We start from the raw sequence: 13,140 nt of genomic DNA on the forward strand, positions 1-13,140 counted from the left end.
TTATGGTGAGAAGACATGATCATGTGGGTATGAATCCTATATGGACATTTATACGAAAAGATTTAGGTACTGATACGTTATGCATACAAGAGAAGCCAAAAATACCAAACTCTGTACATCTTTATTTGTTATGATAAGGGTCCCAGGTTGGTTAGCTGTCTATCAGCTAAATCATATGTGAGTCACAAATTTTTTAGATGAAGAGATACAAAGAAAGTGAATAAACTATTCCTGCTACAGTTCACAATTCCATAGGTTAAGCTTAGATCATACAAACATCTCATGTCTTGTATTACTTCTAGTCAATGCATCCTTTATATGTCTTTTAAGTTTTAAGGGCAAAACAGTTTTGAGTAAAACAGTCAAAACAAGTGATGTCGAAGTATCTCATTTGTCTTTGTTTACAGTAAACGTTGATTTTGATGAGACAGTGCTGAATAGAGAGATAAATAAATGGTTTTGTATTTCTAACATAATCTGTCTAATCTTATACAGTGGAATCTTTACAAACAAAGAAATTGCTATACACTGTAATTCTCTAAAATACAAGCAGTTGTTCTTGTTGTTGAAAAGAACTTGGTAAAGAAGAACATCTTGCACTAGAGATTGACATTAACAGAGCCTTTTCTGTATCTCCATCCATTCGTCTTTGAATCAGTTTGATCAGATACTTCAAGAAAACTGAATCGAATGGTAAGGTTATTGGTCCTTCCGTGGAGAGGCCGAACTCTTCTTCAGATATCTTCAAGAGCTCTTGGAAAACAGAGTTGCTCAGGTAACTTATTGGAAACGCAAAGCGGATTTGATCAGATGTGTAAACCACAAAACAACCCTTCTCTGAAGCTGTTGTTGAGCTGCTGGTAGTAGAAACTGATCTCTGAAATGAGATTCTTTTCCTGCTTAAGGCTGCTCTCTGTTGCCATTTCTTGGCCATCTTCATGAGCTTCTTAGTGTTCATCATTATTTCCAAGGAAAAGCTTTTTAGATTGGAATGAGAAAAGAGACTTGTAATTAAGCTGTGTTGTTTATAACTCTCTGAATACAAGTTATGGTTGATGAAGAATCCAATAGGGGTTGTTTGATTATATATATAAGGAGAAACTATTAAGAGTTAAGATAAGTTTATTAAGAGCAACCATACCAAAGAGAACACATGCGTCCAGGTCTGTCTTTGTTGTATGTGATCATAAGGGGTCCAAAGTTAGTAAGTAGTCTTGTCTCCTCATCAAATTGTGGATTACAAACCTCTCCTGAGAGGACATGACCATGTGGATGTGGGTTCGAGTCTTATACAGTGGTATTACAATTCAATTTAAACATGAAGATTAAAGACATGTGCTAGTGGGTGCCTATTTGTCCAATAGTATTACAATTCCATTTATTTGTAATTAGTAATCAAATCATATCTGCTACATCAATTTGTGGATTAAACCATTTACAACATGATGAAAAGAAACATGAACATGTGAGATTGTGAGTGGTATATGAATCAATGTTGCAAAAGACATTTTGAAGCTGAAAAAAAGATGTGGAGATCATACATGTGGATACGTCCACTCATGTTCTCATGAAATGAATTGAAATTTTTTGGAATACCGGTTTGAATTAAAAGTACAACCGAAATAAACCGAAGTGAACCGAAAACCCTATTAGCTACTACATCTTGAAATCAAACAGCCTCTATATAAATGAGGCCGTCGCTGCTGACAACCTCAAAGAGTCAAAGTACAGAGAGAGACCTCGAGGGTCCTCCTCAACTCAACTTCGAATCATGTCTTGGTCTGGTTTAGGTCTTTTGTGTCAATCGTATCATATGTCTTCTTCTTCTATATAAACCCTCGATGCTCTGTGTAGTTATGTTATTGGTGAATTAGGTTGTTTGTCTCTGCAAGTGTTTCTTCGTTTAGCTCAGATTTGAGGAAAGGGATGATATGAAATTGTCGCCCCAGTCTTAAAATGCATCCATTACGATGGAATGTAATATGGTGATTGACTATTTTTGTCTGATTCTTCTCAAAACACTTTCTTTCTTGTTCTTAGAATCTAGTCTAGTGGATATGATGAAATGGCAATAATGTTTTGTGACACCCAGTCTGATCTGCTTCGGCAGAGTGAGTGATTTGCCATATTTTCTGATCCAAATTCTCTGTTTCTGTGTTTTCAGTTTTATAAATTTGATTCAAAGTTTTGACCTTTTTAATAGAGGAATGAGGATATAATTCCATACGTCTGCAAATCTGAAATACAGTGTTGATACAATGACATGCACTACCATCTGACCTCTTCTGTATCCTGTCTTCTCGGTTGTTCTGTTTTGAGTCCTTTGTTTTCTGCAATCAATGATGAAATTATGTCAAAGTTCAATGATTATACAATGATTATCAAATCACTAGATCACCATCTTTCGGCTGAGATTGCAAGTTTTCACTTTTCTATCTCGTTGTGTTGTTTTTGGGAGAATGCCTACGGTATCTGATGTCCAAAGTTGAAAAAATGTGTTTGGACATTTCGTTTTTCTTAGGCAGAAAGTGAAATCAGGCTTTGCGACACTGTTAGCTTCTTATACCATAAGCTACCTGTTACTTTTATACCTGTTTACATCTATCTTTTATCAATCTCTGGTTTTAACCCTAACCCATTCTTAGATTTTATTCGTATCATCTCGTCTTTTACATTGTTCTTGTTGTAGGTTTTATTGACTTGGTTCTCTTGGTATTGAAGTTGCTTCCATGGGGATAATCTCTTGAACCATCTCTGTCGTTCATATGATGCCTTAAGGGGATGTCAACTATCTTATTGATCCGTGTTTTATTGACAAGTTCTTGTAAGAGAGGGAAGAGCTTTGAAGGGATTTACTACTGGAATATCAAAGTCACAAGTGCTTATTAGACTAGATGGAGTTTGTATCAGAATTCTTATGTGATTTAACATTCTGACTTGTATGATTATATGATAACGAGAGTTACTCCAATCTTTTGTTTTGACCCGAAATATAAACAAGACATGATTTTTGAACAAAATGTGATACACATTCTTGGTTTCGGCTGATACTTGTGTTCTCTTTGAATGACCTTTACTCTCAAGCTAGAGTGTTTCAAAACCTTTGACACATTATTGTCTCTTTTCCATTCCACTATCACTGCAAGTCTACAATTGTCTCTTTTCCCTTGTCTTTCAGTATCTCTGATTTTTCCTGAGGAAAGTAAAAAGTATACCTCATTTTGGGGTAAAGCTTGAGCCATGGCATACATGTCGAAGTAAAAGCCATCCGATAATCAATGCAAGTGTACTAAAGGAGCTTTGAGAATCCATAATAAGTGATGCATAATGTATGGAGGCCAAGGCTGTAAAAACAAAAATCCGGTTTGGATGTATAAAGTCCTTATGTATGATCATTGATTCTATGATAATCCTTCGAATGATAAGCAGCAAATCAATGTCGAAGAGTAATGCTTTTTATTGTTAGAGGCTAGTGTCCAGATAGAGTCCATGTCTTTTGTTTCAATGGATTATGGAGATGAATTCTGCAAAGCTTGTATTGGTATGTGAAGCCGTTAGATTATGCATGTTAAAATTTGATAGTTGTGTCAAAAGCATTTGAAGATGTTTATGCTACTGAAACTCTACACAGAGAAAGGTTGCATCTTACATCTTACACACAGGAAAGTGCTTGCTGCAATAATTAGTAGTAGGATTTTATGGGGTGCTAAGGACCAATGCAAAAGCTGATTATAAGATTACACTTTTTGAGACAATTGTCTTGTATAATGTATACAACTTTCTTCAATGCAAAAAGAGATACAAATATTCGACTAATACATGTAAGAAACAATCAATTGGATCGTAAGAGAAACAACTTACTCATAAAACTATATTTAACCACTCTTCTTCGTATCCTTGATCTCTCAAGCTATTGCTGATTGGATAGTCTCGACCTCTTCAGGACGCCACCATGACTTCTGAACAGAGAGCAATCCTTCTCCATCTTTCGAATGTGTCATTCTTACATTCCATTTCATCGATTTCACCATCTTCTCAATTTCTCCTATCGTTTCCATGTCATCCCTTACTATAAAAGTTCCTTCTGGTCTAAGAATCCGGTCTACTTCAGCCATTACCCCAACCAAGTTGCACCTAAAGGGATTTCGTTCACACATAGCATCAGAGTTTGGAATCCCAAATTATTTATCGGACAGAAAAAGAGGATGCATAATGTACATATATATACCTCTTTTTCAGTGAAGAGAAAAGATGATCAGCATGGAGAAGGTCGTAAGTCCGAGGGTAAGTGCTAAATGATTCACACCAATCATGATAGATTCCGAATAAACCACGTTCGTATATAATTGGAAGTGTATCAGGTGAGTCGATAGGAACTACATTCATCACCCACAATTTCAGATCCTTCAATGCAGCAGCAAAACTGAAACCCACAAGAGAAAGATTTCATTAGAAATTAATCAATAGAGTTAAATTTGTTTTGATGAAAGATTGTATAAGCTTTTGCTTACCCTCCATAGACAGCTCTCATGTCCATTACATTTCTCACATAAGACCAATCAATTCCCATACCGTTAAGGTATGACTTTGAAACAATAGTCTTCCAGCGTTCATGGTCTGCTGTGAAATCCTCTTGTGCAGGTTTTCCATATACACCTTCCTGAGAATCTAACCACTGAGGAACGGTCTCCACTCTTTGAGGCCATCTTTCAGGCCAAACTGCTCCGCGTTTCGATGAATCTTCTGTTACCTTGTGCATACATGCCTCAAGTGGAACATTCCTGTATCAAACAAATATGTAAGCAACAGAACTGCACTGGGTTACTAGTAAAGTGTCAATTGGTCTCAGAAGGGAAATAGATAAACTACCAGGCGGCATTCTGATCATCGGAGTCTTTGCAGAGAGGTGGCTCATTTTGAGATCTTTCGTTGTAGCATTCATTTGACATTGGCTTCTGGTAAATGGCAGCACCAACTTCATTCAGCTCATCTTTCTTAATCGTCATCAGTTTCCAGCACATTGCCTTTGTTAGCTTCGACATAGCTACAAAACAGAGATTAGCATCTCGCAAGTTAGTTAAATTTATTTTTGAAAGCCCTATTTATAGCCAAACAAAAGCGAACATATTTCCCAACCTTTCCATATGCCTACATCTTCCTCGGTCTTCCTGTAGACTGGAGTCGCTGACCAGACAAAGAAACCACCCGGCCTCAATGCACGGTTCAATTCCAAAAGTAGTTTACCACCTTCAGTTCAGACGAAAACAAGTTATTCATTGAGCAAAAGAAAGACTAATTTACACTACAATATGGGAGACTTTTTACCTTCGATATGCCAAGGTACTCTACAACGAGCACAATGGATAAGGTCGAAAACAGATCCTGGAAAAGGTAATCTCTTGGTTCCCATAACATTTGACATTGCAGGAATACCGCGTTCCAGAGCAAATTGCACCTGTGCCTCGTGTTCGTCTTTGGGTGCAAATGACAAAGCAAGGACATCTCTGTCAAAAAGATATCCCCCGAAGCTAGCAACCCCACACCCAACATCTAATATAACACGGGTCCTATTTCCCCACGCAATATCAGGATATGACTGCAAGAACATATAATAATAACGTCAATAGTCAAACATGAAAGTTGTGTAAACATTAATTGAAATCTCAATCAATAGTAAGTTGTACCTCTTGGAGGAAATCAATGTAGTGAAGAGCACCGTTTTTGAACTGAGTACCTCCACCAGGGAATGTTAAGTATTCACCACTCATTTTCACCCAGTTTTGGTGTCCCTTGACTTCTGCAAGCTTGGTGTGAGGGATATTGGTGTACCAGATCTGCGGCAGAACAAAACAGAATAATTAATAGATATCATTAACAAAGAAACATATATGAGCACAAGCAGGTTTTTGTCTTTCTAATATGTATATTCGAATATTCTTACCTTTTCTCTGCTCTTAGGCCACTTGATGGATCGCTTATACCCTTCAGGTAGAGAAACAAGGCAGCGTGGAGCTTCCTCGGGACAATGTCTCTCACGATGCTCATAATGCTTTGTCGAATGAAGCTTTCTGATAGCTTGCCAATTGTCGAGGCAAGGAATGTAGTCTGGTCCAGCTGTCACGTTGCAGACTTTCCATTTAATTGAAGACACTTGAGCTTTCTTCTCGTTCTGAGATTCAACCAACTGGGTTGACCAAGCCCCACTTCCAGTGCTCGACTCCTTTGTGATTTCAGCCTGGTCACCAGCTGGGAAAACATCCTTCTTCTCAGTGCTCTCTTCAGTTTCACCTCCTGACTTCTTCTCGGTGTTTTCTTCAGATTCACCAGCATTCTCTTCGGTTCCATTGCTCTCCTGGGATTTGTTTTCTTCTGAGCTCTCTTCTAGTTGTGTTTTCTCTTTTTGCTTGGATTCATCACTTTCTGATTCCGTATCTTTCTCACCCTCTCCATCTTTTCTATCCCCATCACCATTTTTGTCATCAAATTCCTTTTTTTCCCCAACTGACTCCGTTTTCTCACCAGAGTTGTCTTCACCAGATTTCTCAGGATCAGTCTTCTCTTCATTACTCTCAGTCGCAACCTCAGTTTCCTCGTTCTTTTCATCCGGAAAAGTCTTGGAACCTCGATCAACTTCTTCACTTTTGAAATCACTCTTAGTACTAGTTTCTACATCTTTTGAAGTCTCGCTTGCAGAGAAGTCAATGGACTCAGTTGGGGCAGACCATGAAGACATGAACATCCAGGCGCCAACCAAACATAGAGAAACAATTAAAACAATGGTAATGGTTAAGCCATATCCCGATGACTTCTTCCCGTCTACACGAGAATATTTCCCCATTGCCATGTTCCTAAACCCACGGCTCGACCCCTAGTCACATGCACCTGCAAACCAATTGCACGAAGAGAATACAATGAAATTAGTGACCAATAAGATTACCAAAAGGTTTGATTTTTAATTGCCGTATTAAAAGACTGTTAACCAGCTCAAACTATTAACAAGAGAATAAAGGAAGATCTCAAATACTATTGGATTCGTATACAATTGATATCAAACTATTGTAGTCACAATCAACTAATGACTACTCTCATACTTGAGCTTGTTTCTTTTGACTAGTTAAGTCCAATTTCTGAGCTTAAACGGGATGACCAACCATATGATACTAAATATAGAAAATGTAAAACCAAACATTGCAGATCTAAACCAAGTCAGAAAAATCTCACTCGATTTACACCGTAAACGACCAAATCAGACATGAGTCAAACCCAAAGCACAATACTTTAAGCAAAAAATCAAGAGCATACATCAGTAAGACGTCAAACTAACAACAAGAAAAGCTCTTGGATCATTTCCGAATCTTGCATTAGCAGAGATACCCAAAAAGAAGCAAGAACATCTAAAGAGAAAACGAGAGATACTAAAAAAGAACTAACCAGAGGAGAAAAGGGTTGCCTCAGATCTCCCCAAAGATTGCAACTTTGTGAGCAGAGAGACAGAGTAAAGAAAGTTCCAGATCGGGATCTAGTAGAAGAAACGAGAGACAGTAAGATACAACGATGATCCCAGTAGATGTGACAAGTTTTTATATACCTCAAGAGCAAGTGGTGGAGTGAGCAAAATCTTACTACTAGTTGCTGTCCACAGTTACGGTGTTAAATTACCAGAAATTTGGATCTGATTTTGATTTCACACCCAAAAAATTAATTATTTTGCAAACGTTTTTGTTTATTCACTAACTAAACCCGCGTCGGTCACCGACATATAGCAGCTATGTAAGACTCGAGGACATATTTTCTAGTTCGCACTTGAAACGTCATCATTTTAACTGTGGCAAACACTAAAGTTTGTGATGACAAGGCCCATTAGGCCCAGTTTTATGATCATATTGTTTCTGTGAGATAGATTGAGAAATTTGTGGTTCATATTTTTCTATTTGAATGGTCCATTTTATAAAGCAAAAATTATTTCATCAGCGTATGTATTCAAACATCAAAAATAAAATAAAATAAAATAAACAAAAAATATCCATGTGAAGTCTAATTCTACTCTAATTTGGAAAAAAAAAAATTAGGAATAAATGAACACCAAAAAAAAAAGGCGCAACTAAAATTGGGTAGCTTCGGCCCAACGCTTGCTGAGGTCAGGAGACAGAAACTATATAAACTTAGTGATAGAAGTAACTTGGTCACAAAGACTCAACAAATTTGCTTCTCTGTAACTCTCTCTTAGGGTTTGTGTCAGATAATTTCCATCTCTTTCGTTTCATCATCATCATCATCTATTCCTTTTTGGCTATGGAGATTGCTACGACATCTAGCGCTTTGCATTCGTTTCCAAAAGATCAGAGATTGAAAAGCAACGGTGTGAGGTACAATTTAATCGATTTCTCAAACGGCGACTCGTTGTTACCTAGAAACCCTAAGCTAGACGTAGACGACCCAGGAGTTTTGAGTCGAGCCGGAGGAAGACATGGCAAGGAGACGTGCGACGATGTGGCAGCTCCGAAGAAACGTCGCCAGCTTCCCGACGAAGACAATAATTCACCTGTGAAGAGACAAAAGAAGACCGTCGAAGTGGACTCATCTACTAAGGTATCTATATATGTCACAGTCTTGTCAAACCCTAGTTTCAACAATTGTTTATTCTTGTTTCCTAAATTAAAGATTGATTTGTAAATAATGTTTTTTATTTTTAATTTGCTTACGTTGTTTGACTTTTTTGTTAAATCTTCTTCAGGCGAAATCTATTAGGAAGTTGACACCACCGAGTCTTGACAAAACAGTGTCCGAGTCAAAGCAACAGACAAAGACAAAGGTTACTAAACCGGTGGATGCGAGGGCTAATACAACAAAGGTTACTAAACCTGAGAAATCAATTTCGGCCAAGGCGCCTGATGAGAGGGTTGATTTGAAAAACTTGATAGCTAAGGCACAACATAAAATTCATGAGAAAAGGCACATCGACCAACGAAGAGAACACATTGAAAGGAAGAGGATAGCTGCTCGCTTAGCTATAAACCAAGTACGCAAATATAAATCTCAAATCATTACATAGTTCTTGGATATTTCTTGTGCAGCAAGTTATTTGTGTTTAGTACTCATGTAGTGTTGTTTCTGTCTTCTTTTGTCAGATGGTTGCAGATGATTTCTTTGACGATCATCTGAAATATTATAGCGAACTGGAACCGCTTGGCTACACATTCATGCAAGCTGAAATTGACTGCTTGAAAAAATTCAGTTTGTTGTCAAGAAGCGACTTCAATGGTAGATCAAGGAGAAAGAAGCAGCAGAGATCAACAAAAGGAAAAAGCATTGAGAGCTCCCTGCAAGATTCTCAGATTACAGAGAATGTTGGATCTTCTGAGAGCACTAATCAGAGGGAAACCAAGTGTCAAAGCTCAACAAGTATGTGAATCTTGTGATAATTTAGGAAAGAGACATATATATAGTCGAAATATAAGGCGTAACTGAACATGTGAGGCTGTAAAGAAATTATTGGCAAAAATGCCTTGAATTATTCTGATCATATCATCAATAGAAAAGATTCTCATATAAGTTGCAAAAGAAGTGATTCATTATGCATGTCTATCATCTTTTAATATCAATAGAAATATTCTCACATTCAGGTTTGTATCTTGATCTGTTTTGGACAAGAAGTGGCAATAGAGAACAGCCCTAAAGAGGAAAAGAATCTCATTCCAAACTACTACTCGCACATAATATCAATAGAAATGTTTGTATCTTTATCTTGATCTGTTTTCAACTAGGTTTTCTTGGAATTGTTTTATTCCCAAAGATTTTAAATCTATAAAAAATTCAAAAGCTTTGTTTTAAGATTCTCATGGAAAAAGGTAAAGAACCATGGAAATCTACATGAATAAACTTTGAACTTCAATCTATTAAACTTCAATTTCTGCAGGTTTAACTTCTCTAGACGTATGTTGTGTAAATATTGGGAATCTACTGAATTGTTTTGCAGGTTTTGGGATTTAACTTCTTTGAGAACATCAAAGGGCCTACAAGTTCTGTATTTTATATTCACTATCACATATATTTGTTTCTAAATATATATATAAGATTCATATAAACTTGGGACCCTTGTGCTTACAATACAAACAAAGTTGTACATAAGCATGAGCTATACCTCTTGCATCCTTCATCAACGCCTTAATACCTAACTCTTGACATGTAAATGTTCATTTAGTATTCATACCCACATGATCATGTCTTTTCACAACAAGGTGTATAGTCCACAAGTTGATAGACATAATTGATTACCAACTTGGGACCCTTATAGACTGGAGACATAAGCATGTGCTGTGTCTGTTGAGGTTGCTCTGGAGCTTGTCACAAAGCCTATCTAATAGTTTTCCCTTCTATATAATGAAAGAAGCTTATTGTAGTCTTCACCAACCAGAACTTTCATTCAAAGAACACTACAAACAGAGCTCACCGATCTTTTCTCTTTCTTTATCCACCTTACTTTCCAACCTCAAGGTTTTCCAAGAAAATGATGATAAACGCAAAGAAGCTCATGAAGATGGCCAAGAAATGGCAACAAAGAGCAGCCTTAAACAGGAAAAGAATCTCACTTCAGAGGTCAAGTGCTACTACTAGTAGCTCAACTGCTGTAGAAAAGGGATGTTTCGTGGTTTACACGGCAGATAAAATCCGCTTTGCTTTTCCAATAAGTTACCTGAGCAACCCTATCGTCCAAGAGCTCTTGAGAATATCAGAAGAAGAGTTTGGTCTCCCGACGGAAGGACCTATCACATTGCCATTTGATTCGGCTTTTCTAGAGTATCTCATAAAACTGATCCAAAGACGAATGGATGGAGATACGGAAAAGGCTTTGTTAATGTCAATCTCAAGTGCTAGATGCTCTTTGCAACCACAAGAACAACAAAGTAGTGTTATTACTCAACAAATGCTTGTATTTTAGAGTTCAGTAAATACATGTGTTTTGTAAAGTTTATAGTAGATTAGATAGATCGATCTGTTCAGAAATACAAACTATTCTTTTGTCTCTCTTTTAAGTTGCAAAATGCAAAATCAACTTCTAATTAAATGGAGACTTCCTTTAACTTCAAAAATCAATTGTTCTGACTGTTTCATATAAACCTCTGAAATCTTCAAGCCATTTAGATATAAAAAAATGATCTAGCTGCTAAAAGTATATACACTATGATTCATCGAGTGTCGATATGAATCTCTATTAAGGCACACCAAGACTGCACAAGAACAAGAGATGTTCTTATGATTTGAACTTACAAATTAATCTGTCAAATAGACAACAGTTACTTAAATTATCTCTATATCCACCAAGATGAAAGTTCCAATGATTTTACAAAGATTAACTTGATGAAACGTTTTCACTAATTTACCGAGCTATTAACAATTACTGAAGTTTCTGCAAGTTTTGGGTTTTAACTTTTCTGAGACACATCAACGGGTCTACAAGTTCTGCATAATCACTCAGCACATGTCTTTGTATCTGTGTAAAATTCATACTCACATCCACATGGTCATGTCTTTTCAACAGATGTTTTAATCCACAAGTTTGTTAGATAGATTAATTTTGGTTACCAACATAATATATGATCATAATTTTTGTGTTTAGTGTTAGCTAACATAATTTTGTGTTTACCAACATAATTTATGATCATAATATAAATTGTGATCATTGATTTTAAGCCTGATTTGTCGCTCCCTGCTTGATCTAATAATACCACATTTGAAGTAGCTATATGGATCAACTAACCAACATGGGGACCCTTAAGCAAACATGAGTTTTAGTTTTTGGCTGCTCTTGTCTTCAAGACTTGTTTTCTTGTCTGCTTGACAAGTTCTCAACTACTCATTATATATATATCTATATAAAATGTAACAACAGCCTCTTGCATTCTTCATCAAAGTCTTGGTACCTAATTCTTGTCATAAAAAATGTCCATATAGAATTTCATACCCACATGATCATGATTCATGTCTACTCAGTTCTCGCAAGAAGTTGTATATAGTCCACAAGTTCCATTTGGAGACATGATTGATTACCAACTTAGGACCCCTATGAGTTATGATCACATAGAGATAGAGTAGAAACATAAGCATGTGTTGTGTCTGGTTAGGTGCTTAATAGCTTGTCACCAATTCTGTCTAAATCTATTAATTTCTCCTTCTATATATAAATACAACACAGCTTATAGCATTCTTCATCAAACACAGCTTGCAATAATACAAAGGTTTCTTCAACACAACTTTCAAGTAATATATCTTTCTTGCTTTCCAAGAGAATAATGATGAACACCAAGAAGCTAATCAAGATGGCCAAGAAATGGCAACAGAGAGCAGCTCTCCACAGGAAAAGAATCTCATTTCACAAGTCCACTACTACCAGCAGCTCAACCGCTGTAGAAAAAGGATGTTTTGTAGTTTACACGGCAGATAATAAACGCTTTGCTTTTCCGATAAGCTACCTGAGCAACTCTGTTTTTCAAGAGCTCTTGAAGATATCTGAAGAAGAGTTTGGACTCCCAACCGGTGGACCAATCACCTTGCCATTCGATTCGGTTTTCTTGGAGTATCTCATCAAATTGGTACAACGACGAATCGATGGAGACACTGAAAAGGCTCTGTTAGTGTCAATATCTAGTGCTAGATGTTCTTCACAATGCTCGTTGCAACTACAGGAACGGAGTCAGCAATTGTTTGTATTTTAGAGTATTTGATACCATTACAAATATGTTTGTAAATATGCGTGCAGTTAGTTAACACTGAAATACAAAACTCTTTATTTGTCCATCACGATATACAGTGGTAACTTCATCTCTTGTTTGTCTTCATGACTTCAAATTCGATTAACAATTATTTAGCTACTTAAAGATTATGCAGCAGCTCAAATGCAAAATTGACAAATTTCTTTATTTATATTTGGGGTCATAAAGACTTGGTATTACATTTACAATTCAATAAATGACAATAGGTGTTCTTCAAACAATTGAAGAAGTTTAACTATCAGAAGGTTATCAACTTCCACGCCATATATGTAAGCGAAAAGATAACCTGCATACGTACGAACGTAACAGTAACATTATAAAACAAGACTGATATAGGAAGACAAAACAAAACGAATTATAAAACAAGACT

General features: G+C 36.6%; 5 protein-coding genes and 4 non-coding genes across 9 annotated transcripts; 7 read left to right on the forward strand and 2 right to left on the reverse strand.

The window, feature by feature from the left end:
* Window positions 1-462: 462 nt before the first annotated feature.
* LOC17898334 (auxin-responsive protein SAUR61) lies at window positions 463-1,042 on the reverse strand. Its single transcript, XM_023776869.1, has one exon. The coding sequence runs from the start codon at window positions 959-961 to the stop codon at window positions 539-541; it is 423 nt and encodes a 140-aa protein (XP_023632637.1). The 5' UTR covers window positions 962-1,042; the 3' UTR covers window positions 463-538.
* Window positions 1,043-1,919: 877 nt separating this feature from the next.
* Window positions 1,920-2,010, forward strand: LOC111828774. The gene has a single exon (XR_002832535.1). It is a non-coding gene; the product is annotated as a small nucleolar RNA U31b (small nucleolar RNA).
* A 43-nt stretch (window positions 2,011-2,053) lies between these two features.
* LOC111828775 lies at window positions 2,054-2,139 on the forward strand. The gene has a single exon (XR_002832536.1). It is a non-coding gene; the product is annotated as a small nucleolar RNA snoR4a (small nucleolar RNA).
* Window positions 2,140-2,200: 61 nt separating this feature from the next.
* Window positions 2,201-2,285, forward strand: LOC111828811. Its single transcript, XR_002832571.1, has one exon. It is a non-coding gene; the product is annotated as a small nucleolar RNA Z195/SNORD33/SNORD32 family (small nucleolar RNA).
* A 46-nt stretch (window positions 2,286-2,331) lies between these two features.
* Window positions 2,332-2,419, forward strand: LOC111828815. Its single transcript, XR_002832575.1, has one exon. It is a non-coding gene; the product is annotated as a small nucleolar RNA Z196/R39/R59 family (small nucleolar RNA).
* A 1,292-nt stretch (window positions 2,420-3,711) lies between these two features.
* Window positions 3,712-7,566, reverse strand: LOC17897448 (probable methyltransferase PMT24). Its single transcript, XM_023789084.1, has 9 exons — window positions 7,432-7,566; window positions 5,942-6,882; window positions 5,685-5,834; window positions 5,326-5,596; window positions 5,137-5,247; window positions 4,870-5,044; window positions 4,512-4,781; window positions 4,229-4,423; window positions 3,712-4,134 (listed from the first exon to the last, which is right to left on the reverse strand). Exons 2-9 carry the CDS (start codon window positions 6,842-6,844, stop codon window positions 3,906-3,908), a joined length of 2,304 nt encoding a protein of 767 aa, XP_023644852.1. The 5' UTR covers window positions 6,845-6,882; window positions 7,432-7,566; the 3' UTR covers window positions 3,712-3,905.
* Window positions 7,567-8,292: 726 nt separating this feature from the next.
* Window positions 8,293-9,410, forward strand: LOC17900878. Its single transcript, XM_023777149.1, has 4 exons — window positions 8,293-8,427; window positions 8,551-8,589; window positions 8,789-9,019; window positions 9,129-9,410. Exons 1-4 carry the CDS (start codon window positions 8,293-8,295, stop codon window positions 9,408-9,410), a joined length of 687 nt encoding a protein of 228 aa, XP_023632917.1.
* Window positions 9,411-10,419: 1,009 nt separating this feature from the next.
* Window positions 10,420-11,025, forward strand: LOC17897776 (auxin-responsive protein SAUR63). Its single transcript, XM_006305648.2, has one exon. It carries the CDS (start codon window positions 10,508-10,510, stop codon window positions 10,937-10,939), a length of 432 nt encoding a protein of 143 aa, XP_006305710.2. The 5' UTR covers window positions 10,420-10,507; the 3' UTR covers window positions 10,940-11,025.
* Window positions 11,026-12,205: 1,180 nt separating this feature from the next.
* Window positions 12,206-12,785, forward strand: LOC17898568 (auxin-responsive protein SAUR64). Its single transcript, XM_006305702.2, has one exon. The coding sequence runs from the start codon at window positions 12,291-12,293 to the stop codon at window positions 12,711-12,713; it is 423 nt and encodes a 140-aa protein (XP_006305764.1). The 5' UTR covers window positions 12,206-12,290; the 3' UTR covers window positions 12,714-12,785.
* The last annotated feature ends 355 nt before the right edge of the window (window positions 12,786-13,140 follow it).

Source organism: Capsella rubella, unplaced genomic scaffold (assembly GCF_000375325.1).
Source record: "Capsella rubella cultivar Monte Gargano unplaced genomic scaffold, Caprub1_0 scaffold_1, whole genome shotgun sequence".
In the NCBI taxonomy this organism is placed as follows: domain Eukaryota; kingdom Viridiplantae; phylum Streptophyta; class Magnoliopsida; order Brassicales; family Brassicaceae; genus Capsella; species Capsella rubella.